Source organism: Diabrotica undecimpunctata, chromosome 9 (assembly GCF_040954645.1).
Source record: "Diabrotica undecimpunctata isolate CICGRU chromosome 9, icDiaUnde3, whole genome shotgun sequence".
Taxonomy (NCBI): Eukaryota; Metazoa; Arthropoda; class Insecta; order Coleoptera; family Chrysomelidae; genus Diabrotica; species Diabrotica undecimpunctata.
Genome location: NC_092811.1, coordinates 74,206,123 through 74,231,502, shown reverse-complemented (window position 1 = coordinate 74,231,502; position 25,380 = coordinate 74,206,123). Strand labels below are relative to the sequence as shown.

At 34.6% G+C, this 25,380-nt stretch overlaps 1 protein-coding gene across 4 annotated transcripts in view; it reads left to right on the top strand.

The window, feature by feature from the left end:
• LOC140450148 (pyruvate dehydrogenase phosphatase regulatory subunit, mitochondrial) overlaps nt 1-25,380 on the top strand; it is a 767,651-nt gene that overhangs the window by 394,577 nt on the left and 347,694 nt on the right. For all 4 annotated transcript variants that reach the window (XM_072543593.1, XM_072543594.1, XM_072543596.1 and 1 more), the window contains exons 9-10: nt 10,115-10,272; nt 22,220-22,368. In XM_072543593.1, the coding sequence (XP_072399694.1) occupies nt 10,115-10,272; nt 22,220-22,368 (307 nt within the window). The remainder of the gene's footprint in view (nt 1-10,114; nt 10,273-22,219; nt 22,369-25,380) is intronic.

The window sequence follows — 25,380 nt, the reverse complement described above, 5'->3', positions numbered from 1 at the left end:
ATCATCAAAGACTTCCTTAATTTGTGAATCGATGTCCTTAGTTTCCTTTGTGTGCATTTCGATTCGAGACAGTGCGTCCGCATTTGTATTAGCTTTGCCTTTTTTTGTAAATTACTTCGTAGTCAAATTCTTCTAATTTTAATCTCCAACGTACTAGTTTGGAGTTAGGTTCCTTTAGGGAGAATAGATATTGCAAAGGACGGTGGTCTGAAAGTATTTTAAATTTTCTTCCAAATAGGTAAGGTCGAAAATATTTAGTTGCCCACACCATTGCTAACATTTCCTTTTCTATTGTAGAGTACTTGGTTTCGGTTTCATTTAGTGTCCTGGAAGCAAAGGCAATTGGTTTATCACTGCCAACTGGTCCTTGGGAAAGTACTGCACCGATAGCGAAGTTACTGGCATCTGTTGTGAGGTTAAACGGTTTGGAAAAATCTGGATATTGCAATAATGGCTCATTCATTAATAATTTCCTGCACGTTTCAAAGCATTCTACGAATTCGGGTTTATGTTCGATCTTTGCATCCTTTTTTAAGCATCTTGTTAGAGGTTTTGTGATTTTTGCGAAGTCTCGAATAAACTTCCTGTAATATCCCAGTAGTCCAAGAAATCCTCTTATTTCTTTCGCTGTTTTCGGTATTGGATATTTTTCTATTGCTTCAATTTTCGCTGGATTCGGTTTTATGCCTTCTTGTGTGACTACGTGTCCTAGAAAATTAACTTGCTTTTTTAAGAATTGGCATTTGTCGACTTGGATTTTTAGTCGGGCTTCTCTTAGTCGTTGAAATACTTTTGTGAGATTTACCATGTGTTCCTGTAGTGATGTTGAATATACTAATACGTCGTCCATATAGACGAGGCATATTTCTCCTTGAAGTCCCTTCAATACGTTGTCCATCATACGTTGGAACGTGGACGGAGCGTTCTTAAGTCCAAATGGCATTCTTAAATATTCATAGTGTCCATTTTCCACATTAAATGCTGTTTTGGGAATATCTTCTTCAGCCATCTCGATTTGGTGAAATCCGCTTGCTAAGTCGAGGGTCGTAAAATATTGACATCTTCCCAATTTGTCCAAAATATCGCTAATGTGAGGAATTCTGTATCTGTCGTCAATTGTCTTCTCGTTGACCCTTCTATAATCTACCACTATCCTCCACTTTATTTTACCGGATGAATCTGGTTTCTTTGCCACGACCCAAATAGTCGAGGACCATGGCGATTGACTTGGTCGAATGATCCCTTGCTCTAACATTGAAGAGATTTGTTTCTTTACTTCTTCCTTGTGCACATACGGATACCGGTATGATTTCGTATATACAGGCTCTTCATCCTTGGATCTGATGTGGTGTTTAACTTCGTTAGTAAAGCTGAGAGGAGTGTCTGGTTGGTGAAATATATCGGAGAATTTTCGGCATAGGTGGCGAACTTGTTCCTCTTCTTCTTCGTTAAGATGTTCGGTTTTAATTAAGTCGTCGATATCTTGTCTGTAGTCTGGTCCGGAGGTTGTTTCCATGGAATATATATGGAAATCTTGAATGTCTATTTTATTGTTTTCGAGTCGTTCCATAAGAGAAAGATGAATGGGTTCTGACGTGAAGTTGGCAATTTCGGTCCAGGCGAGGTGGTTCTCGGCGTTAGTAAGGGCTTCTCGTACTACGACGCCTTGTACTTTTTGGGTAGAAATAATGATGGTTCCTTTTTCTTCTTTGACAGGAATTTTCACTTGGCTAATAGAATTTGCTTCCAAATGAATGGAATAAAATTGTGTTTTATTTGTTTCGTAATATTTAATAGGGATTGTAGAATCTTTTGTAACTAGAAGCGATTTAGGGAAGTTTAATTGGGCTTCGAAGAGTTTTAGATTGTCGAGGCCAATAAGACCATCGAAAGTTTTGTGAAACTTAAAGAGGTAAAATTTCATTTTGCTGTCAGAATTAAATTCTGAAAATGAAGGAATTTCGGTACAATATTTTTGGGAATAGTTTTGAAAAATTGATGTAACGACAAAGGGTTCATGTTTTATGTAACTTGGAAAATATGAAGAAGCTATTTCTGGATTAAGAAATGACTTTGTAGATCCTGTATCGAATAAAAGTCGTAAAGAAGGCTTAGAAATTTCGATGTAGGGTAGCTCCTTCTTGTCGGGAAATGAATGAAGTTCAATTACGTTCCGATTGCTTCTGGTGGGTCCTCTCGAAAATTTACGTTTTCTTCGTATTCGGTTGGTTGATTTTCGTATGCATCTTGTAGAAAATTGTCGTATTCAGGTTCGTAGTAATCACTGTAGTTGGCATTCTCTTCTTGCTCATCTCCGTGGCATTGTATATTGTAAAGTTCTTCTACGGTGAATTTTGGCTGTGCCCGGTAATTTGGTGTAAAATTGTGACGGCCTCTGGTTGTGGTTTCTGATGTTCCACTCATAGGTGTTGGTTTAGACTGTTTTGACTGTCCGGGTTTGGGTGCCCATACATTTGACTGGTTTTGGGTCCTGAATGCTGGAGGGTTTGAATTTTGTCTAAATTGATCGAAGTTTTGTTGCCGATGTGGTTGCTGAAACTGATTCTGCGGATAGAATTGTCTCATTGGTTGCTGCCATAGTGGAGGTGCAAAATTTGTCTATTGGTACAATGGTTTCTGGATCTGTACAGGCATCTGCTGTCTCTGAGGTCGGCGTTCTTGATAATTTTCGCTTCTTCCTGATGTTGAAGGTTGACTTATTTGATTTTTTTGAAGATATCGAACATTATTTTCTTCCTGTACGTACTGTATTGCCGTGGCTAAACTTCCTGGTCTCATTGCTCTGATAACAGAGCCCATTGGTTCTCGTAGGCCTGCCAAGAATGTTGTAAGAGCTTGTTGACGGAAAAATTCTTGTTTGCTCCTTTTAATATCGGCATTTATGGTATGTAATTCTAGGTAATTATTAATACAGCTTAAAAGTCCCATGATTTTTTCGTAAAAATGCATAATAGATTCTGTTGAGCCTTGTCTTAAATTTACTAGATTCCTTGTAAGCGAATTTTCGTCTCTCTGGTCTCCAAAATTTTGAATTAATGCGTTTTTTATTTCGTCCCAACTTTCGCATCCATATACAGATATAACTTCTTTGGCTCTACCTGTTAATTTACTGATAATACCATGAAGCAAAAATTTGGTTTGTATACTAGCTGCATTAAGTCTATCATAATAATGGTTTAGAAGTATTGTAGAAACTTTAATAAATTCATGTAATTCATTTGGATTTCCGTCAAAATTTGGAAGAATGCATAAATTTTTAACGTCAAATTGTGGAACTGCCATATTTTAAAAATTTTCAATATAATATATAGTCAATAGTCAAATAGGTATAGTAATTTTCAATAATCAATATATAAATATATAAATCTTAATCTACTTATTTTCTATCTATTAATCTCTATGTTTATTAATATATAGTATTTATTAAGCTATTCAATTTTGTCTAAATCTGACTCTAAAGTCAATCTAAGGACTTAGAGGAGATATTTTTAAATTACTTTAATCTTTGTATTAATCTATTCAATCTTTGTTTTATTTATCTTCTAATTTAGCTCTGATTCAATCTAAGGACTCAGAGGAGTCTGATTTATTAAGAATTCTTTCAAAATCGAATCTTCTTAATTCTAAGTAATAATAAAATCGCTTACAGGATAAAGACGACGCCGATGTGCATTCCTTTGCTCCTGAAGGCTTCTTCTAACTTCTAATTCCCTCGGGTGAACTCTGCAAATGGTTTCCCTGGGGCTGGTTCTTGGAACAGTGGACAAACACTTAAAAGTGACGAGGATCTATAAAGACTCTTCCACTTCCGTACTGACTCTGCGCCAATTATGAATGTTCTTGGGAAAAACACTTTTTTAAAAACTGAACTTCACAATTAAAACTTTTATTTCGACTTACAAAGATTTTAGTAACAACAACAATAATTTAAATCAGACTATAATTTTAAATCAGACTATAATTTTAAATCAGACTGAAAAAATTGATTTTAACATGGTGTTTTTATAATTTATTAATTGCTGATCTTGCTGTTCAATACGTCGCAATTTAGTCCAGAATGTTCAAGCGGTAGTCCCGTGTTGGAATCCACGTGGTGAAATTTACTGGATGGTAGCGGTCATTGTACTGTAACTAGCCAAACAATGCAACTCAAAGACTCAACTTCAAGATGATCAAGCTCCACCATTTGCAGTCCATACCGTATCGGAACTCATGCAGGAGTACGAAGACGCCTTCGATAACAAACTACCACTACCCGAGACACGGTGATGGAAATCAAGCTGACAGACACACGGCCGGTTAATACGAAGCCATTTAAATGTTCTACAGCCAAGAAAAAAATGTTCGATGAAGTCCAGGAGATGCTTGCAACATGTGTCATCCGACCAAGTCGATCACCCTATAACAGCCCAGTTATGATCGTCAAGAAGAAGGATGGCACACCTCGACTTTGTGTTAATTATCGTAAAATCAACAAGTTAACAGTTGACGAGGTCTTCGCCCTGCCGCCAATCCACGATGCAATTAAAGAGCTAGGAACGGCGAGAATATTTTCGACATTGGACTTAAAGAGTGATTTTTGGCAAATACCACTACACAAAGATTTGATCCCGTTGACAGCATTCAGTCTACGCGACGGATCAGCTTATGAGTTCGTAGTTATGCCATTCGTACTCAAAAATGGACCTGCAACCTTCCAAAAATTAGTTACATCAGTCTTCGCTGGTTTCATAGACAAATCCGTGAAGGTCTATATGGATGATATCATTATCTATTCCAACTCCTGGGACGACCATCAAAAACAGCTCCACCTCGTCCTAGAACGACTCAGAACTCATAGACTCTGGGTGTCGTTGAAGAAATTTTGGTTTGCAACCAACACATCAGAGTATTTGGGCCACAAAGTAACCGACACAGATACTCAACCTCTTGGAAAAACATTGTGAGACAATTCAAGGTTTTCAGCGACCCATATCCGTCAAACAACTGAGAAGTTTTATTGAGACGGCAAACCGAGATCCTGGGACCCGAGGTTTTATTCCAAACTTGGCAGTCATTATCAGTCCTTTGACTGACTTAACACCGAAGAAGAAATATTTCATATGGACACAAGAGGCCGAAATAGCTTTCAGTTAAAAACAGCCTTATCTGGAGATCTTTAACTATAGCGACCTGACATGAACCAGCCATTTAGCCTGTAGACTGATGCCTCCGAATACGGTTTGGGAGCCGTCTTATTTCAAGGCTCTGCCGAAATTATGGCTGGTTCATGTCAGGTCACTCTAGGTGAAGATCTCCAGATAAGGCTATTTTTAACTGATTTAAGCTTTAATTACGCTAGCAGCGGCATCTATACGAAGTAATAAGAACTCGAGAGACCTCTCTTTGATAGCAAATTAGGTGAACCGCAAAATCAAAGCCTGTTACTAGAGGCTTTTGAACGACGCTTGAAGTAACCTTTTACTCCGACATGCATCTACGATTGACACTTGAAAAACACTATCTTTTTTGCTCTTTATGTAGAGAAAAGAGGTTTAAATGAAAGTAAAAGATTGCATTTCATTTCAATTCGAAATTCACCATTGCTTTACACGTGTTACTTCAGTTACACTGTTACTTCAGTTTATTTTCAGCGGTAATTTTTAGGTTACGTTTATTGTCATAAAATTCTGTAAAATAATAGAATAACATAAAAAAACAGGTGGGTTTTACTTAGTTCATTTTTATATTTATCTTGATTTTATTCAATTATTTTTTAAATTGTTCTTAAGCGTATCAATGCAATACTTAACTCTGTTAAATAAATTGAACAAAATATCAGTATAATAACCAAGCCACAGCAAAGCAAGGCCGGTTTAGCTAATTTTTATTTTACAATAAAACATTTTGTTCTCTAATTGTGTAACAATAATAAATTAAAAAACAAAAATTTAAAAGTTCGTCAGTACTAAAAATCAACACTTTCCGCATCGTGGATTGGTCGTGGAAGTGAGTTTGCTTGGCCACAAAGAAGTGCTGATTTCAATCCTTTGGATTTTTCAATTTGGTCGCAAATGAAATGTCATAAATTCTGTTAAAGAGACCACACAGTGCTTTAATTCCATTTTCTCCCAAAAATTTTAATATTTCAGCACTTACTTCATCGGGCCAAGTGCTTTTCCATTTTTTGCCTTTTATATTGCCCATTCGCATAAAGAGAATCATCACAAATTGAATGCAAAATAGTCAAGATCGGTATATTTCAGAAATGCAGTTTTTCCATTCTTTTAACTGTTCATTGATATCTAATATTCTGTATCCGTTTTTGTCTTCTAAACTTTGGAATAGTTGTTTCTGTTTGATTACGAAGATCTCTTTGAATTTCTTGTGCAGACGAAATATATCGGTGTTTCTTTTCATATTGTTCAATTTCATTACATTCTTTACTATGAAATTGTATTTTCGCATGTCTTATCTTCTGTCTGATTGCGTAGATCCTCTTGTATTAGTTTTTATCTTTATTTCTGATTTCTCTTCTTTGATTCATCCCAGTATTTCTTCTGTTATCCACCCTTGTTTTTTTTTCTTTTTTTTTACTGCACTTAATTTTGTTTATTGAATGGTCTTTAGATTATCTTTAATTCTCGTCCAGTTTTCCTCAATACTTTCATCTTTGCTTGATGTCAACTTTATATTTTGTTCTAATACACTGGTTATTTCTTGTTTCCGGTATCATTTGATATATTTTCTCTTTCATTAGTAACTGTTTGCTTATTAGTCCTTGTAACTCTTTTCAATCTCAGTCTTATTTTTCCTACCAGAATATTGTGATCTGTTGGTATATATGTACTTGGATATGTTTTGACTGCCAATACTGAATTTCTGTATCATTTATTTATACATATTAAGTATATTTGGTTACGAACCACACGTTGAGGTGTATAGGCTGGTGATCTCCAGGTGTAAGACGGCGCTTTGGAGATTTGAAAATTGTGTTTGTTATTAGTAGTTGCTTTTCTACACAAAAAGATAACAACATATCTCGTCTTTCATTTCGTATTGCCAGACCATGTTTTTCTATGATATCTTCACCAATTCCTATCACCAATCTTCGCATTAAAATCTCCCATGACAATATTGATCTCGTATTTCTTTGTAGATGCTAATACTTTTTCTAAATCATAATTTTTCAATTTCTTTTTCTTTATAGTCTTGTGTGGGTGCATGTGCTTCTAATATATTCACATTTATTGTTTTTGTTTGTATTTATAACATTAGTATCGTGTCTGAGAATAGGACGAAATTTTTTACAGCTTTATCTGTTTCCTACGTTACAATTATTTTGCTACACAATTTTGGTGTTTTAAACTGTCTTCTGAATAGTATATAATGTGGGAGTATTCTGCACAAGGAATTTCATAAACTCCTTGATGTTCATTTGGAATGTTGTCTTTGATCGGGCAAGAGATGAAAGTTTTTGTGGGGGGATAAATATTGTATTTATTCCTCTTGATTTGAGGATTTTGACAATTTTATCAGTGCTCCTTTGACGTACGGAAGAAAAGACTTTCATATGGTAAGGGTCTGAGTCTTTGGATTGAGATTGAGCAGGAGATTTAAGCCTGAGGATGCTCCTATTAATGTGATTTTTGCAAAAACCATTTTTGATGAGGACTTCCTTTTAACGAAGAGAGCTCAGTGGATCTGCTTGCATCATCGCAAAGGCGTATTATGTGTGTGTGTGTGTGTGTGTGTGTGTGTGTGTGTGTGTGTGTGTGTGTGTGTGTGTGTGTGTGTGTGTGTGTGTGTGTGTGTGTGTGTGTGTGTGTGTGTGTGTGTGTGTGTGTGTGTGTGTGTGTGTGTGTGTGTGTGTGTGTGTGTGTGTGTGTGTGTGTGTGTGTGTGTGTGTGTGTGTGTGTGTGTGTGTGTGTGTGTGTGTGTGTGTGTGTGTGTGTGTGTGTGTGTGTGTGTGTGTGTGTGTGTGTGTGTGTGTGTGTGTGTGTGTGTGTGTGTGTGTGTGTGTGTGTGTGTGTGTGTGTGTGTGTGTGTGTGTGTGTGTGTGTGTGTGTGTGTGTGTGTGTGTGTGTGTGTGTGTGTGTGTGTGTGTGTGTGTGTGTGTGTGTGTGTGTGTGTGTGTGTGTGTGTGTGTGTGTGTGTGTGTGTGTGTGTGTGTGTGTGTGTGTGTGTGTGTGTGTGTGTGTGTGTGTGTGTGTGTGTGTGTGTGTGTGTGTGTGTGTGTGTGTGTGTGTGTGTGTGTGTGTGTGTGTGTGTGTGTGTGTGTGTGTGTGTGTGTGTGTGTGTGTGTGTGTGTGTGTGTGTGTGTGTGTGTGTGTGTGTGTGTGTGTGTGTGTGTGTGTGTGTGTGTGTGTGTGTGTGTGTGTGTGTGTGTGTGTGTGTGTGTGTGTGTGTGTGTGTGTGTGTGTGTGTGTGTGTGTGTGTGTGTGTGTGTGTGTGTGTGTGTGTGTGTGTGTGTGTGTGTGTGTGTGTGTGTGTGTGTGTGTGTGTGTGTGTGTGTGTGTGTGTGTGTGTGTGTGTGTGTGTGTGTGTGTGTGTGTGTGTGTGTGTGTGTGTGTGTGTGTGTGTGTGTGTGTGTGTGTGTGTGTGTGTGTGTGTGTGTGTGTGTGTGTGGGCGCGCGCGCGCGTGTTTTGATTCGGATTTTAGACAATACCAATTACTGATCGCTTTCTATTTTTGCTGATGTTAGTGCTCTTACATCAAAGATTTGAGAGGGGTGTAACTCTCTATTCGACAGAATATCTTTGTCCTCTAGTGTTTTCAAAACTGTATCTGTATGAAAAAATCTATTATTAATATGTATCTCGTTTATGCTGCAGATGTCCGTCAGAAGGTCTCTGTTTTCATTTCTTAAATTTTAATTAGTTATATCGTTGTTTTATTCCTGTAACTATATCATTGCCAACACGGGCCGTAAAATTACCCATAATGATTATATATCCGTCATTTGAAGGCTCGTCTATCACACTCTAAAGGTGTTCATAGAAATTTTCTCTTCTGTTGGTATCTCTATTGTTCTCAGATGTATAGATTGCTATCACATTCAGAGGATTGACGTCCAGGTTGACTTTTACACTAACTGTTATTTCAGAGATATATTTAGATTCTTTCATAAAAATGTTCTGTTTACTAACATTACGACTTTTTTTTGTTCTGGCTTCTTCTGCAACACTACTGTAAATCACCAGAAAGTCATTTCTGGTGATTCACGTTCAAGACTTCACGTTCCAAGTACCGATTAGAAGTATATTTCGCGCTTTTTTTGTGAAAATATCTTTGAATACTTGACTGATACTACAATAAATAATTTCAGATTATAATGTGGCATTTTGTTTTTTCGAACCAGCAAAAAACCCAACTTTGTTTTATTTGCTGTGGCAGTCCTTAGTGTAATTTAGCTAAGTTAATGAGAATTTATTGTAATTTCATTTTGCTTACAAGTACATAATTTTGGTTAACCCTGTAGAAATAACTATTTAAATGATCTTACAAATTGGGTGTCCCGTGACCTTGGTTTATATTTCAAAATATCTTAAAAAAAAAGTCGTCTGTTTCTGAAATAATGGCTTTATTTCATATATTTGCATCTTACTGTGTAAAACTGCATTGTACATATGCGAAATATTTGAAAAGATAAATTGCTAACCATGTTACATAAAGTTTTTGCTAATTTACTGAACATTTCTATTTTATTTTAATTGGTAATATCTTTAACAAATTCTATAGTATGATGTAAATATTGATTATAGTTACAATATTAAATGAATTCTTTGTTTAATTTTTATTATATGTCCAGGTTATTAATTATATTTACAATAAAAATTTCATTCTATGGAAGAAGCTAAAGTACCCACATAAAACATTTAACTTTTACAGCCTACTCCAATAATTAGTATTTTTCTGGATGGGTTGGTAGAAGAAATTTATAAGATTTGCAACATGTCGCTGTCATTTTTCAAGTTTGCAATGGTTTGTATATATAGTTTCACATTACAAATGTATTATTAATGTATGTATTAAATATTATTTCTCTGTAAGGGTAAATTTTATCATTTTCTTTTACTAGTAATGAGATAAAATACCGATGTAACTTTTCAGTGGAGGAAGCTCAAGACTGGTCCAGCTCCTTTAGAGTAGCTCATACGAAAACTTTTGCGAAACCTCCTTGGTTTGATTTTGTATCTAAAGAGTATGAAGCATGTAGGGAACGAATAGGGATAAGCGACTATTCTTCATTTACTAAAGTCGATTTGTGGGTAAGCGAAATAAATAGTATCTTTGTAACAAAATTTATTGAATGTAATATTGATTTTTAAGAGTTCTGTTTTATTTATTTTATTAATTTTATTTCCAGTGTACAACACGCGTTCGTAGGGTAAAAAGTTACATTTATACCACTTTAAACTATTTTTATCACTGAAGCTTTTGACAATGCTCTACTTTATTTTGACTTCAGCTTCTCTTCTCCAGTTCGAGACACCTATTCCCTTGAAGTCACTCTCAACTAGCTATAACTTATTCTTAGTCTATTTCTCCTTATACTGCCTATGGATCTACGATGTTATACCATATTTGACATTCTTCTTCTGTCATTATTGAATTTGGTTATAATATTTTGGTTCAGTTAATTACTTGATATTTGCTATTAGTCAGGGCATTTAAGTTCTATGTACTATGCCAATTTCCATCAGATTTTAAAACCACTGATTTTTAACTGACTGAAACTTAGATATTAGATACTAATTTTGAGCAAAGTTCAGAATTATCAATTTCATAATAGTCACTTATAGTCCCTGTCAGACTTACCTTTAACCTTGTAACCAAAAATGAATACATTTTATTAAGAATTACATACACTACAGAAACAACTCTCAAACAATTCTTCTTCTTAAGGTGCCTTCTCCATTACTGAAGGTTGGCTATAACTACAGCAAATTGCTCTCTATCTTGAGCTGTTCTTAGTATCGAATGTGTGTCCATGCCTGTCCAGTCTCTTACATTCTTCAACAAGGAGCATTTTCTTCTTCCTGGCCCACTTCTTCCTTCCACTTTCCTCTCCATTATAAGTCGTAGGAAGTTGTATTTTTCTCCTCTGTAAATATGTCCTAGATAACTCGTTTTTCTGTTTTTTACAATATTTAGGAGTTCTCTTTCAGTACCCATTCTTCTTAGCACCTCGTTGTTGGTCACGTGCTCTGTCCAAGAGATCTTCAGTATCCTTCGAAAAACCCACATCTCAAAGACGCTAATACGCCTCATACTTGTAATTCCGAGAGTCCATGTTTCCACTCTGTATAGCAATACTCAAACAATTACACATCTCATATATCGACGACATTATAAATTTTATGTACTATTTATGCTTTACATGAGTTTAATTACCGTTCCCTTAGATCAGTCCAAATTCTAGCATATGCACACGACGTGGACATTATAAGAAGAACCAAGGCGAGAACTGCGGAAATCCTAACCGAGCTAGTAGCAGCAGCAGAACGAATGGGGTTACATATAAATCAAAATAAAACCAAATTCATGGCGACTAACACAAACACAAGAGCTGGAAATGTTGACGCAGATTTAATCATCAATGACCAAAACTAGGGACATCGGTTAACCCCAATAATAACACTCGGCTGAGGAAATAAAAAGGCGAATAATAATTGCAAACAGGTGTTATCATGGTCTATCAAAGTACTTAGCTAACAAACAAACAAACAAACTATAATAGATGAATCCCTTCTGTCGATTTTTGAAAGAAAGGTGCTACGCAAGATATTCGGAGCGGTCTGTGAGAACAGAATATGGAGGCGTAGATATAACTTTGAACTACAGAATATTTACAAGCATACGTTTGGTGGTAAAGATATTACCACTATAATTAAGCGAAACTGCCTACAGTGGTCAAGACATGTAGCCCGGCACCCTGAATCGAACATGATCAAAAAGATTCTAACAGCGCAACCCGTAGGAATGAGAAGACGGGGTAGACCAAAGCTGAGGTGGATGGACGGGGTAACACAAGATGCCGAGAAGATCAGAGTCAGCAACTGAAAAATGCAAGCAAAGGACAGAACAGAATGGCGTAGAAAGCTTGAGAAGGTCGAGGCCCTCTAAGAGCTGTAGCACCAAGATGATGTTGATGATGATGAAACTTAGATATTAGATACTGATTTTGAATTTTCAATTTCATAATAGTCACTTATAGTCCCCGTCAGATTTACCTTTAACCTTGTAACCAAAAATGAATACATTTTATTACGAATTACAAACAATACAGAAACAACTCTCAAACAATTACACATCTCATATATCGACGACATTATAAATTTTATGTACTGTTTATGCTTTACATGAGTTTAATTACCGTGTTTAATTACAGTTTCTAAATTCTTAAAGTCTTATATCTTAAGACTTGGCACTGTTAAACTATTATCTTCATTTTCTTATGTTGGCAGAATTATTTGTATTTGGCAAACTAAGAAAGATTTATTTTTTACTATTATATCTTCTGTTGTTTTTGTTTATAAACGCTCGTATTTCTAGAGGTTGTGAAACTATTCTTTGTGGAATTTTTAAATTAATTATTGCTTTATATGGTATATCGTATATACTTTCAAAAAAATTTTAAAATAAAAATTATTAAATATAACCTTCAGATGTTTATAAATTGGCCCTGGGTGTTAATACCAACCAAGTTGATTGGAATCAACCGTTTTTTCAAATCATTCAATTGACCTTGACACTGAAGAAATTTTTTCATGTTAAGGTCTTGTGTAACATAATCAAAATCTGTAACTATAAAAAAAATCTTGTTGCACTTCGGTGGTCTTATCGAATCATTATATCTTTTATCTACATAATTTGATAAATTCGTTTAAGCGCGGTCGGCAACTATCCATGTTTTGATGTTGTGAGGTTTATGCTTTTTATATATAATTTTAGCTATTATATGGGGCGAGGTGATTTGTGTGGACAACTTTCGGTTTTCCTTTTGGCAGTTTCTTAACTCGGCATATCATTTATTTTCTTTTTTATTTTATACATGTCGTTGTGAATTATATAACCAGATAAGATTCCCACTTCAAAGCTTTCATTCGCAGATCAAGAATTATATTGATCTTTCATCCTATCTCTAGCTATCTGGATATGTTGTTGGTTAAGATCCTGATGTTCATCTTCACTTGGTCGACGGATTCTTCGCCTGCCAAGTTTTGTTCCGAAAGTTGCAGCCCAACTCAAGGCCACACGGCAGACGGACTTTACTATCCAGTTGAACCAGGTTCTTTAATCAGGATGTTCTTACTAGACCTCGCTTTCCAAATATTTGTTCTTACAGGATGGCTTGTATGAGAGAATATCTGGATTCATTTCGTATAATGTTTCCAAAATATTGTAACTTTAGAGATTTGATTGTGGTCAGTACTTTTCGATTCTTTTTAATTCTTCTGTAGACCTCCTCATTTGTGACTCGGTCAGTCCACGGGCTTAAGTATTATCCGATACAGCCACATCACAAATGCTTAGAATCTTCTGCACATATTTTTGTTAAAAGTCCACGATTTATCACCACAAAAAAGAACAGGCAAGACGGCATTCTTACTTTTATAACAAGAGAGACGTTGTGGTTCTAGAAGGCAGTTGAAGGTGGATCTAGCTTTTCCGATACGCGCAATTTTGAGTTTTTTCTAAATTTCACACTGTCTCGTGTATTTAAATCATTTGTATCATTTGTACCATTTGATGAGCATTAATTTGCCCTCTGTCGGAATAATTTTTGTGAATAAAATATTCTATCAATTTTTACATACATCTATCAGTAAATTTAATTGCAAAAAAATTATTCTTAATAAAAAAAAAATTCTTCGCCTATGATTATATTTCTTATTAATTTCTACCTTTTATTCATGATATTTGTAGATATCCTGGATTTTAAAAACTCCGCGAATATTTCCAGTGTCAGGATGTCCTAACACATAACTGTTCACCCCATTTTCTGTCTGGACTATATAGGGACCATCGACTACCGGCATTAGTTTGGCACAGACGTAATTTGTGAGTTTTGACACCTTTTAAGGTTCTCCCCATTACTTTTTTCTCTGTCTGAAATGTCACTGGCCTTCGTTTTCGATGTCTTTACTGTCTTTGAATAAATTTCTTGCTGTTTCGACGTAGTCTTCTTTGCACCATTTCTATTACCTGCTGATATTCTCGTGAATCCGGTTTTTGCCATGGTCTTGTGGGCCGTATTCCTTTCATGACATAGATTGCTTCTCATGTAATCGTATTTAGAATTGAATTCAAACACTTTTCAATCATCGACAGTTTCCTACTCCATTTCTTGTGCTGTCCATCTGTCACAATTCAAAGAAATTTTGTTACTTCTTGTATAAATCTTTCAGAGGGATTATCCAATAGAATATTTCTCAGTGTTCCCACTGTGGCGCTTTGCCCTTTCCTTTGATATATTTGAATTCATAATCATATCCTTGACGTAGCAGTATTCCTGTAAGTACTCTATTGTTTATTACTCGATTTTTCATTATGTGTACTAAAGCAGAGTGATCCGTTTCTATTCTGAACTTTGTTTCAAGCAGATAAAAGCGTTATTTGCTAACACAAAATAGAACACTGGCAAATTCCAATTCCGTTACACTATATTTTTTTTTTCATGTGTTTTCCTGACTTTCGGCACAAAGCAAATCGGGACTTCTTGACCATTTTGTATTTGCGATAGTACTCCCAAAAATTCTTGGAAAGATGCATCAGTTCTTAGAATGAAAAGCATATGATATATTTACTGATATACTTTAACTACTCTGAAAAATTCTTCTTTTAGTCTAACAGAAGCCTCTTCCTGTTCCGTTTTCCAATTCCACTTATTACCTTTCTTTAATAATTTAATCAACGGTATTTCTTTTTGGCTAATGTCAGGAATTAATTTCTTAAAATAGTTGGCCATGCTGAGTAAACCTCGTCTTCTTCTTGATGTGCCTATCCGTTACGAATGTTGGCGATCATCATGACAATCTTTATCTTATCTGCAGCAGCGCGGAAAAGCTGCACATATGTTGTATTGAACCAGATTCTGAGGTTCTTTAACCAAGATGTTCTTCTTCTTCCTGGACCTCGTTTTCCAAATATTTTTCCTTGCAGGATGGCTTGAAGGAGAGTATATCTGGATTTATTTCGCATAATATGTCCGAAGAACTGTAACTTTCAAGATTTGATGGTGGTCAGTACTTCTCGATTCTTATTCATTCTTCTGAGGACCTCCTCATTTGTGACTCGGTCAGTCCACGGGATCTTAAGCATTCTCCGATAGAGCCACATCTCAAATGCTTCCAGTTTTCTGCACATATCTTCATTCAAGGTCCACGATTCAACACCATAAAAAAGGACAGAGAAGACGTAGCATCGCAGCATTCTTAGTTTTGTATCAAGAGAGAGGTTGTGACGCTTAAAGAAGGACCCCATCCGATTGAAGGTGGATCTAGCTTTTCCGATGCGTGCTCTAATCTCCTGGTTGTTGGTCCATTCTTCATTTATTACGGTGCCGAGGTAGTTGTAATGCGTCACTCTTTCTACAGGGGATTGGTTGACGTAGAGTTGACCTTCTGTTATTCTTTTCTTGCTAATTATCATAAGCTTTGTCTTCTTAACGTTTACATTGAGTCCATATTGTTGACTGTAATACGTGGTTTTGTTCATAAGAACTTGTAGGTCTTCTAAGTTGTCCGAAAATACTATGGTGTCATCTGCATATCTGATGTTGTTTAGCCGGCAACCATTTAGTAGAATACCTTTTTCAGTTTCGTGCAAAGCTTCGATAAATATTCTTTCAGAGTACAGATTGAAGATTAGAGGAGATAAAATACAGCCTTGCCTCACTCCAGGCATGATTTTCACATAGTCAGTGTGTTCACATTCAACTGAGATTTGCTGTCTGATTCCAGTAGAGACTTGTACTGAGAACAAAGCCTCTCTAGTACCAACAGCATTTGTGAACCCGAACTGGTTGGGGGAAATTTGACTTTCACACAGCTTGTAGATTCTCTTATGAATTATCTTTAGGAACAATTTTAGGAAATGACTCATGAATCTTATAGTACCGTAATCTTCGCATTTTTTGGCTCCTGGTTTTTTTGGAAGTGCAATAAACTCAGATTTTAGCCATTCTGTTGGTATTTCTCCAGAGTTGTATATGTTGTTAAATATCTTTGCGATTATTGCCATTGATTCGTTGCCCTATAGTTTGAGTAGTTGTTAAATATCTTTGCGATTATTGCCATTGATTCGTTGTCCTATAGTTTGAGTAGTTCTGCTTGTATATTATCAGGGCCTGCCGCTTTGCCATCCTTTTACTGTGTAATTGCGGAGTAAACTTCCTGCTGTAAACCTCGTAACGTCTTTAAATTCTTCGGACGAGAATAGTAACTGATGACTTGGATCCTGTCTTCCCCATGGCCGCCTCCACTAGTATCGAGTTTAAATCCCAAATACACTTTTTTTTGGAAGAATTGGCATTTTTCAATGTTTAGTTTTAGTCCAGCTGTGTCTAATTTCTTTGACACATTTTTTGTGTGCTCCAAATCACTACAAACATCTGGGGAGAAAATTAACAAATCATCTACATAGTGTACTATAAGCTATGCCGATTAAGAATACAATGCAAGGCACGGACAAGTGCCGCACATGCACTCTGTAGTTTGAGAGGAACCACCTTAAATCGGTATACTACTCCATTGATCGAAAAAGCCGTATAATTTCGGCAACTTTCTGCCAAAGGTATCAGCCAAAAACTATGCTTTAGATCGGTTTACCTAAATATATATGACCCTGTGATTCTTCCAAATATAGCCCCAATGTTTAAAGGTGATTCGTACTGTGATGCCATATGTTGATTTATATTTCTGGTATCTAAACATAAACGCAAATCTCCACTGCCCTTCTTAACCTACACAATTGGATTCACATACATATGGGACATACATATTTTTTGCACCCACCAAAGTTACCTGGGGAATTTGTACATCAATTTAATCAAATCCAATTCTTCTAACAATTTCTTATTTATTAACGAGGATCCAGAATCAATTAAAAATTTTACCGGTCTGTTGTTAATAACAGCTTCTACATATTAAATTTGATTTTTGACTTTTTACATCGTTTGCAGCTAATTTAATAAATTCATTCGGCTGACAACAAATTCCAGTTTGTTGTTTTTTTTTATTTTGTAGGTGTCTTCGAGAAAATCCGAACGTTGGAATTTTCTACTTCATTTCTTCAATGTTGATATTGTTTATTTCTGTCCTCGGTCCTCTATGTCGTTCGTTATTATATCGGTTTTCGCGATTTCCATTTTGTGGTGGTATTCTATTATTATTTTCCTTATTTCTATTCGTATTCTATTGTCGTGGCAGATTGAAATTCCTCCTTGCTTCGTAATTATTCTACCGATTGTAGTTATTTTTATATTCTCTCCTTTTTTCAAAATTTCTTGTTCGGCGATATGGTCTTTCAGCTTGTTCTGAATTTCTGTTATATTGGATGTTCTGTGTCTGTAATATTCGTTCTTTGTTTTGTTTCACTGTTCTTTACGACGAGCCTCTCTTACTTGTAGAAACTGACACAAACTATCGATGTCGTGGTAATTCTGTAAAGTAACGTGATCTTCCATAGTTTCGTCAAAGTGGCGAGCAATTAGTTCTATAAGTTTTTCCTGTGAATAATTGTATTATAAATGCTGCGCGTTGTTATAAATTTGGATGGCATGTCTTTCCTCGGATATTCCTCATTATACTTTCCATTTTGTAGTTCTTGATTTATTTCCATTTGTTTTGTTTTACCCCAGAAATACTAGATAAATTTTGTCTTAAAATCCATCCACCAATTGAGCTCATTTTCTCTACTTTCAAACCACAAAGAAGCACCGTCTTTTAGAAGGCTTCTTATGATTTCCTTGCAGTCTTCAAAGTTCTGCATATGCTGGAATTTGTTTTTCAAAACCTAGATGAAAGGTACTGGATGTTTCTTTTTATTGTCTATGTCTATGTTGCTATCTATATTTCTCGAAAAATTGAATTTTACTCTCATTTGACCTGTATACAATTACTTTTTCTGACAATACTGATAATTTTCCATTTCCTTGATCTTTTTTTCCACATTTTCTATATCGAAGTTCAATGCATTGTCGAATTTTTCTTCCACTTTTTCTATATCCAGTTTCAACACCTTCTCGAATTTTTCTTCCACTTTGTCTAATTCTTGCTGCATCTCCTTTTTATGGACTTCTAATTTCTTCTCCGTTTCCTCAGCAATTTGGTTTACCCCCTTATTTTCTCTTAATAATCTTTCATCTCGTCTTCATATTTTTCATTGGTTCTGAAGTTTTAGAAAATTTTCTTCTTGTTGTTTCATCATTTTTTTCTGCTCATTTTGTAGTTTGTTCTCTTCTTTTAAATTATTTATCATCTGCTCATTTTGTTGTTTATTTTCTTCTTTTTGTTGTTTGTTTTCTTCTTTTTGTTGTTTATTTTACTCTTTTAAACTAATTATCATCTGTTCATTTTGTTGTGTATTTTCTTGTTTTAATCTATTTAAAGCCTTTTCTTGTCTTTCAGCTAATAATCTCGTCTCTTCTTGTTTGCTTCTAGTTTCCATTTTGTTCCTGGTGTGAGGATAGACGACAATTATATGTTCAAAATGTGCAATTTGAATTGTTCCCTTTTAAAATCTGTATTACCAGTCAATAATAAATTTTCAAAATCATAAAGAAATGGTTTCAAATATGTAAAATATTAAAATTTAAAAATCGTTATGCCAGGATTCCAAAATGTTGAAATGCAAAATACACAAGAATATAAAATGCAGAAAAAAGCTATAATTATTTCCAATTCCTTCGTAATTCTAAATGCAAATATTCTATATTGTAATGCCAACACGTTGGGAGACCAGTTATTATGGACAGCAAATTTTATTTATTCGATATAGTCGATCGGATAGCCAAGCGGGCTGGGCGGCTGGCTTCTCCTTCGCTTCACTGCGAGAGATGTCAGTTCGATCCCCAGCTCGGTGACAGAAAACAAAAAGGCTAACGCAGCAGTTTAAAATTCTAAAATGAATCTGCGGCTTAGTCTAGAATATGCTGGTATCTGATCGGCCTATGGTGGAGCAGTACGGCAAGAGATAAGGGCTTGCGGCTCGGTGATACTCCTCCATAGATCCCTACCGGAAGGGCGTGTGCCGCCTAAATACCGGGTATATATATATATATATATATATATATATATATATATATATATATATATATATATATATATTGAAATGATTTCAATATGTTAAAAAGGATACAACTTAAATGGATTTTTATATGAGTTTGTTGTTCATGAATTTCATGAAGCCATCACAATGTGGGTTCGACGCTGAAATAAAAGAGAGAAAAAGATTAGTAAATTGTTAAATAAATTAATTTTGACTTACCTGGTATAGTGTTAATAATTTCTGAATAGTATAGTTGCCTAGTGTATAGGTGAATCGTCTAAACCTTAAAAAGAACAAAAAAAGAAGAATTCTTAAAAAATATTTAAACATAGAAATTTTGAAAACGTCAGAAAATAAACTGTCAAGCAAGTCTGTGGGAGCTAAATTAATAGGGGTTTTGTTAAATAAGAAATTACAATGATGTGGAGATGAAAATAATAAATTGTATTAGCATTGTAATAGAATAAGTTTTATATCTGAACATATTTTTTTATAAATTCCCAAATTAGATGTGATTAAAGTGATTATGAGAAATTAATGTGGATTGACAAATGTGTCAGAACAGGACAGTTTTATGGTTTAAAAAAAAATAGAAGAAAAAAAGAAAAGAACGTTGGTTGCTGTTAGCAACGAATAATAGATTTTGGGGAGAGGCCGACAAGAATTTTTGAAAGGAGAGTCCTGAAATTGTGGAATAGGTCGGGAGTGTTTTTTTAACTCGTCTAAAGAGAATTTTAGTTTTTCCACAGTTTCCACAGCAGAGATATCCAGAATTTGTTCCAGAGAGTAAGAGAAACAATTTAACTTATAAATTATTATTGGAGTACAGAAATGTCATTTAAATTGAGAAAATTAAAATTCATGAATTAACATAATTGCGATAGGCCTTAAAAAAATTGAAAATATTAATGATCATTAAATTAAAAATAGAATAGTACGTACCTTAACTTCCGAAGAGAGGATTGATATTCCAGTTTCACCAATTATTTTGCGAGTAGTTAGTTTTCTTTAAATAAATCAGAACTGTTTTAAAGTAAGGTTGGATAATAATTTTGGGGATCATTTGAAATTTTGATTATATTTGAATGCAAGTTAAAAGTCAGCGGAATAAAGTGTTCATTTTCTTTTCTTTATAGTTCATTTAAACACTTTATAAAGTTGCAATATTTATTTAGTTTTTAGGTACTTGTATAGAGTCTCCACATTTTGTAATAAATTTTTATTGTCACGACTCTAAACCACATTAAGATTTATACGATTCCTATTTTTGTAAATTTTTAAAGGCAACCCAAGTTGCAGACGAATTTTATTGTTTATATTAAATTTGTTCAACATTAATAAATAACGTGCTTCATTTGGGTTAATTTATCAAAGGTCTAAAGTAAATTTTGGTTTAATTTCTTTTTGAACTCTACCAGGAGACTACAGAGTCGACGTCACACAGTGACAGATTGCTTAGAACACATAATTGAGCTAGCTGAGGTATATATTAAATTAAACAACGAACCACAAATTTTAAAAATTACAACATTTATTATAAATAAAAATAAAATTAATAAAATACAACTTTTTCAATATATATATATATATATATATATATATATATATATATATATATATATATATATATATATATACAAAACTCAAATATTTGGGTGTGCAGCGGAAGATAGGACAAAGAAGTACTCTTTTTAGTTAACCAAGCTTTCGCAAATCTTTATTTGCATCATCAGGGTGCTACAATAAACAAAATTAGTACAAAATACAGAAAAGAATTATTTTGCATCTTACACTAATTGAGGTTAGTTGTCGTGATGTTTATTAAATGAAATGTGCAACTCATTTGATCCCTACAAATGATAGCGAAAACTATCCAAAATTGTTTTTAAAAAAACGTTCTTTAACAAATACATATACATATTTTGGATAGTTTTCGCTATCATTTGTAGGGATCAAATGAGTTGCACATTTCATTTAATAAACATCACGACAACTAACCTCAATTAGTGTAAGATGCAAAATAATTCTTTTCTGTATTTTGTACTAATTTTGTTTATTGTAGCACCCTGATGATGCAAATAAAGATTTGCGAAAGCTTGGTTAACTAAAAAGAGTACTTCTTTGTCCTATCTTCCGCTGCACACCCAAATATTTGAGTTTTGTATTCTATTTGATCAGCGTTGATGACAAGCGTTTATCGCTTTTTCAGTATATATATATATATATATATATATATATATATATATAAATTTTATTTATTTATGTATCAAATTAGTAATCAATTTCGCATTGGTATTGGTCGCTGTTGGAATTGAATTAAATGTATCTCATCTTAAGAATAAAATGCTTAGTTCTTATTGGACATAGAAGGTTCTTTTTTTTTTGGAAAGTGTATTTTTCCCAGCTTTTCATGAAGCTTACTTCTAAGTATGTGAAATAAAAAATATCAAAGTTGTTATAAATGTTTAGAAGCTAAAAAGTCCCCTATTCAAACTGATTTTTAATAAAAACGGATTTCCGGAGTATTATCATTATTTCAGCTGAGTTTACTTCAAGCACCAGCAAGGAGCGTTACTACGTGACTTGACAATGGCAAGTGCAACCTTGTCGAAACGTCGTCAAAATAATGGTTTTTCTCAAAACCAAAATTATTCAACGCTGTCAAACCCGAAAAACCATAGAAAGCATATATATATATATAAGGTAAAAGATATGGGCATAGCCCGCAAAAAGGAAAAAGATATAATAAAATATGTGTATAAGATGGAGGGTAACCGTTCCTGACTATTGGTCGTACTATCGACTATATCTATATATATATATATATATATATATATATATATATATATATATATATATATATATATATATATATATATATATATATATATAATCGTGAAAATTCATTGTTTTGCCAAATACGTAATATATTAATTTTTTTAGTCAAAAGGTGATGAGGTGGTGGATGCTCTACAATTTGTATGCTCAAATGATGTTGACGTTCCAGTAGGAAGTATTATTCATACGGGAATGCAGAATAGACATGGGGGATACGAAAATGACTGTTCGTTGGCACGCATTTCGGAAAACCAGTAAGTAGAATAAATATGGATTTTAAACTTTTTTGTATTATTTATATAATACAATTGAAAATAAATAATTCAACCAAATGCAGTAGAAAACTCCGATTATCCGTGTGCGGATTATCCGGGCTGTGGATTATCCGTGCTACTTAACATTGAATTGACGTTTTGGCGCATAATGTAATATCCATAGCGTCAGTGCTCGGGGAATCTCTGGAAAGCGGTAGCTTATAATATACCGCTGCGCTACGTGTTACGTCGAATGTGTGAGATTTAGTACATATTTACATAGTTGGAAGCTAGAAATCAGTCGCTACTCTGATTACATATTCTTATAACGTGTTTTTATTTTCAAAATGTCAACAACCGAAAGAAAAGTGTTTTAACGATTGAACAAAAACTAGAGATTTTAAACAGAAGTTAAAAGGGTAAAAGTGTCACATCATTATCACGGAGCTACGCAGTTGGTAAGCAAACAATACGCGATATTAATAGAAGCAAATTGAAACTACAAAATTTTATATCTCAATTTGACTCTTTTAAAAACATATCTGCACGGAAATCGTTGAAAGACTTTTCAACAACTCGATGAAGCGCTTTCCAAGTGGTTTCTGCAGAAAATCTGAGGGCATACCAATTTCGGGACCAATGTGTGCTAAGCAAGCGGAGATTTTTCACAAAAATTTGAAAATCAAAGAACCGTTTAATGCATCCAGTGGTTGGTTACATCGATTCAAAAAACGTCACAGAATTCGTGAGCTTACCATCCAAGTCGAAAAGTTCAGTGCCGACGGAGAAGCAATGGTGGAATTTTGCTATGAGCTGGAGACCACAATTACAGAAAATAATTTACAAATTTCTCAAATTTATAACGCTGACGAAACAGGATTGTACTGGCGAGCAATACCTATAAAAACTTTAGTTGCAGGTATAGACTGTGATTGGAAAGTCAAAAAATCCTCGCGCTTTTAAGAATATGAAACGACAGAATCTCCCAGTTCACTATTATAACCAGAAGGCTGCCTGGATAACTTGTGACATTTTCAAAGATTGGTTCCATGAAAAGTTCATTCCTGAAGTTAAGTTATATTTGAAGAAAGAAAAATTACCACAAAAGGCGGTTATTCTACTGGATAATGCTGGTGCTCATCCCAATTAGGCGACCCTAAGATCTGACTTTGGAAATTTCTTTGTTCTTTTTTTCCAGCCAATATTACATCCATTGCTCAACTGATCAAGGTGTTATTGAGACAATGAAACGACTCTACCGAAAAGAATTTATGATGAACTTGTTAGATGAAGTTCATCTGATGAAGTTTTGGAAATCGTTCACCATAAAAGATGCAATTTTTACAGTGACAAATGCATGGAATGTAGTGAAAGAGACCACTATCAAAAGAGCTTTTTGTGCGAAACGCTGATGTGTTTGAAGAAATTGATGAAACCGAGGTTGAGAGATGGACATAGTGTGATAAAAATGAGTCAGACTATCAACTCTTCAGCAACGACGAAATTGTCGAACTGGTTTCCCATCAGCCCGGTACGTCATAACCTGATTTATCCGAAAATGAGAGTCAAGATGAAGACAATGATGGAACGTTATTAATCAACAGAATAACTAATTAAAAGGCTGAGGAAGGTGTCAATATTGTAATAGACTATTTTGAGCAACAAGAATCTTCAGACTTTGTCGATATTTTAGAAGAAAATTAGTCAGAAAATTATAAAATATCGAAAACTCTTAACACAGGCCAAAGTGACTGATTTTTTTTCAAAAGCATAGCCACCTAAAATATATAATACCTTTATGTAGTTTTTATTTTTATTAGTTAATATAAAAATTTATTTCGGTAGAAATCTGTTTTTTGTTCTGTTATGTATGTTTTTATGTACTATAAAAGTTAGTTTGAACTTGTGAGTTTGATTTTTTCTGTTATCTTTTTATGATAGGTATATATGCATGTATGTACAATGTACATATGTACATATACATTAAAAAAATGTTCGGATTATCCATGCATTTCAATTATCCGTGCCACCACCCGGTCCCGTGAAGCACGGATAATCGAGGTTCTACTGTATCACCAAAATATGTGGTGTAAATATCTAACAACAAAACGGTTGAGCAAGATTGTGTCTTAGTATTTCAGTTTGCAACAAAACGAATTTCAGTGATCCTATAACCAAAATACCAATCGAAATGATCAGCAAATCAGGACCTTTAAACTCAAATAATCGAACTCACCCACTCTTTCTCCAACTGACGGTCTGGGACCGCTCTTAGCGAGCATAGTCTGTCACGCCAGCTTTGCTCTGATCTGGCACTTTCGTGATCGCTCTGCTATGACTGCTATGATGTCCCGGCCGCCTCCACCCCATCCACACTTGCACCAAGACATGGTTTGTAAAGGCAACCGACCTGCGTGCAAAGCAATGTGTGGGGAGAGGAACCGCTTCGTCATTCCACTCATCGTAAACTAACAGAGAGTTACCAGACAAACCAGTAAGAACAACTGCTTTCACTCTGCACCTCCGTGTGGTAGGTCCATTCTTCCCTCCATTCATCTAGACAAAATATAAAAACTTTACACGCACTACAAATAGACAAACCATAGTGTAAATGACTGTTGTGACTTATAGTCTGGTTGGGACTGTATAGAGGCTCTCCCCATGTATATAATGCTTAATGTATAAAAGATTAATAAAATATAGATATTATATATTCGTATAAATTAAATCATTTAAAAGTTAAAATTAGAGATTGAGAATTGAATTAAGATCTGTTAAAAGTTAAAAGACAGAAAATTAAAATTATGGTAAAATCTAAAACGTTAAAAAGGTGGGAGTTAACTCGTAACTGACCCTTGGGGTACTTCAGCAGTCATCCTCATCTTATTATTCTTTGTAATGCATAAGCTTCTTTCGGATAGATAGTCCTTTAATATGTTGGGCATGTAATACGCCACCCCAAGTTGGACAATCCTGTCGATAATCAGGCCCCAGTTTGCCGAATTGAAGGCA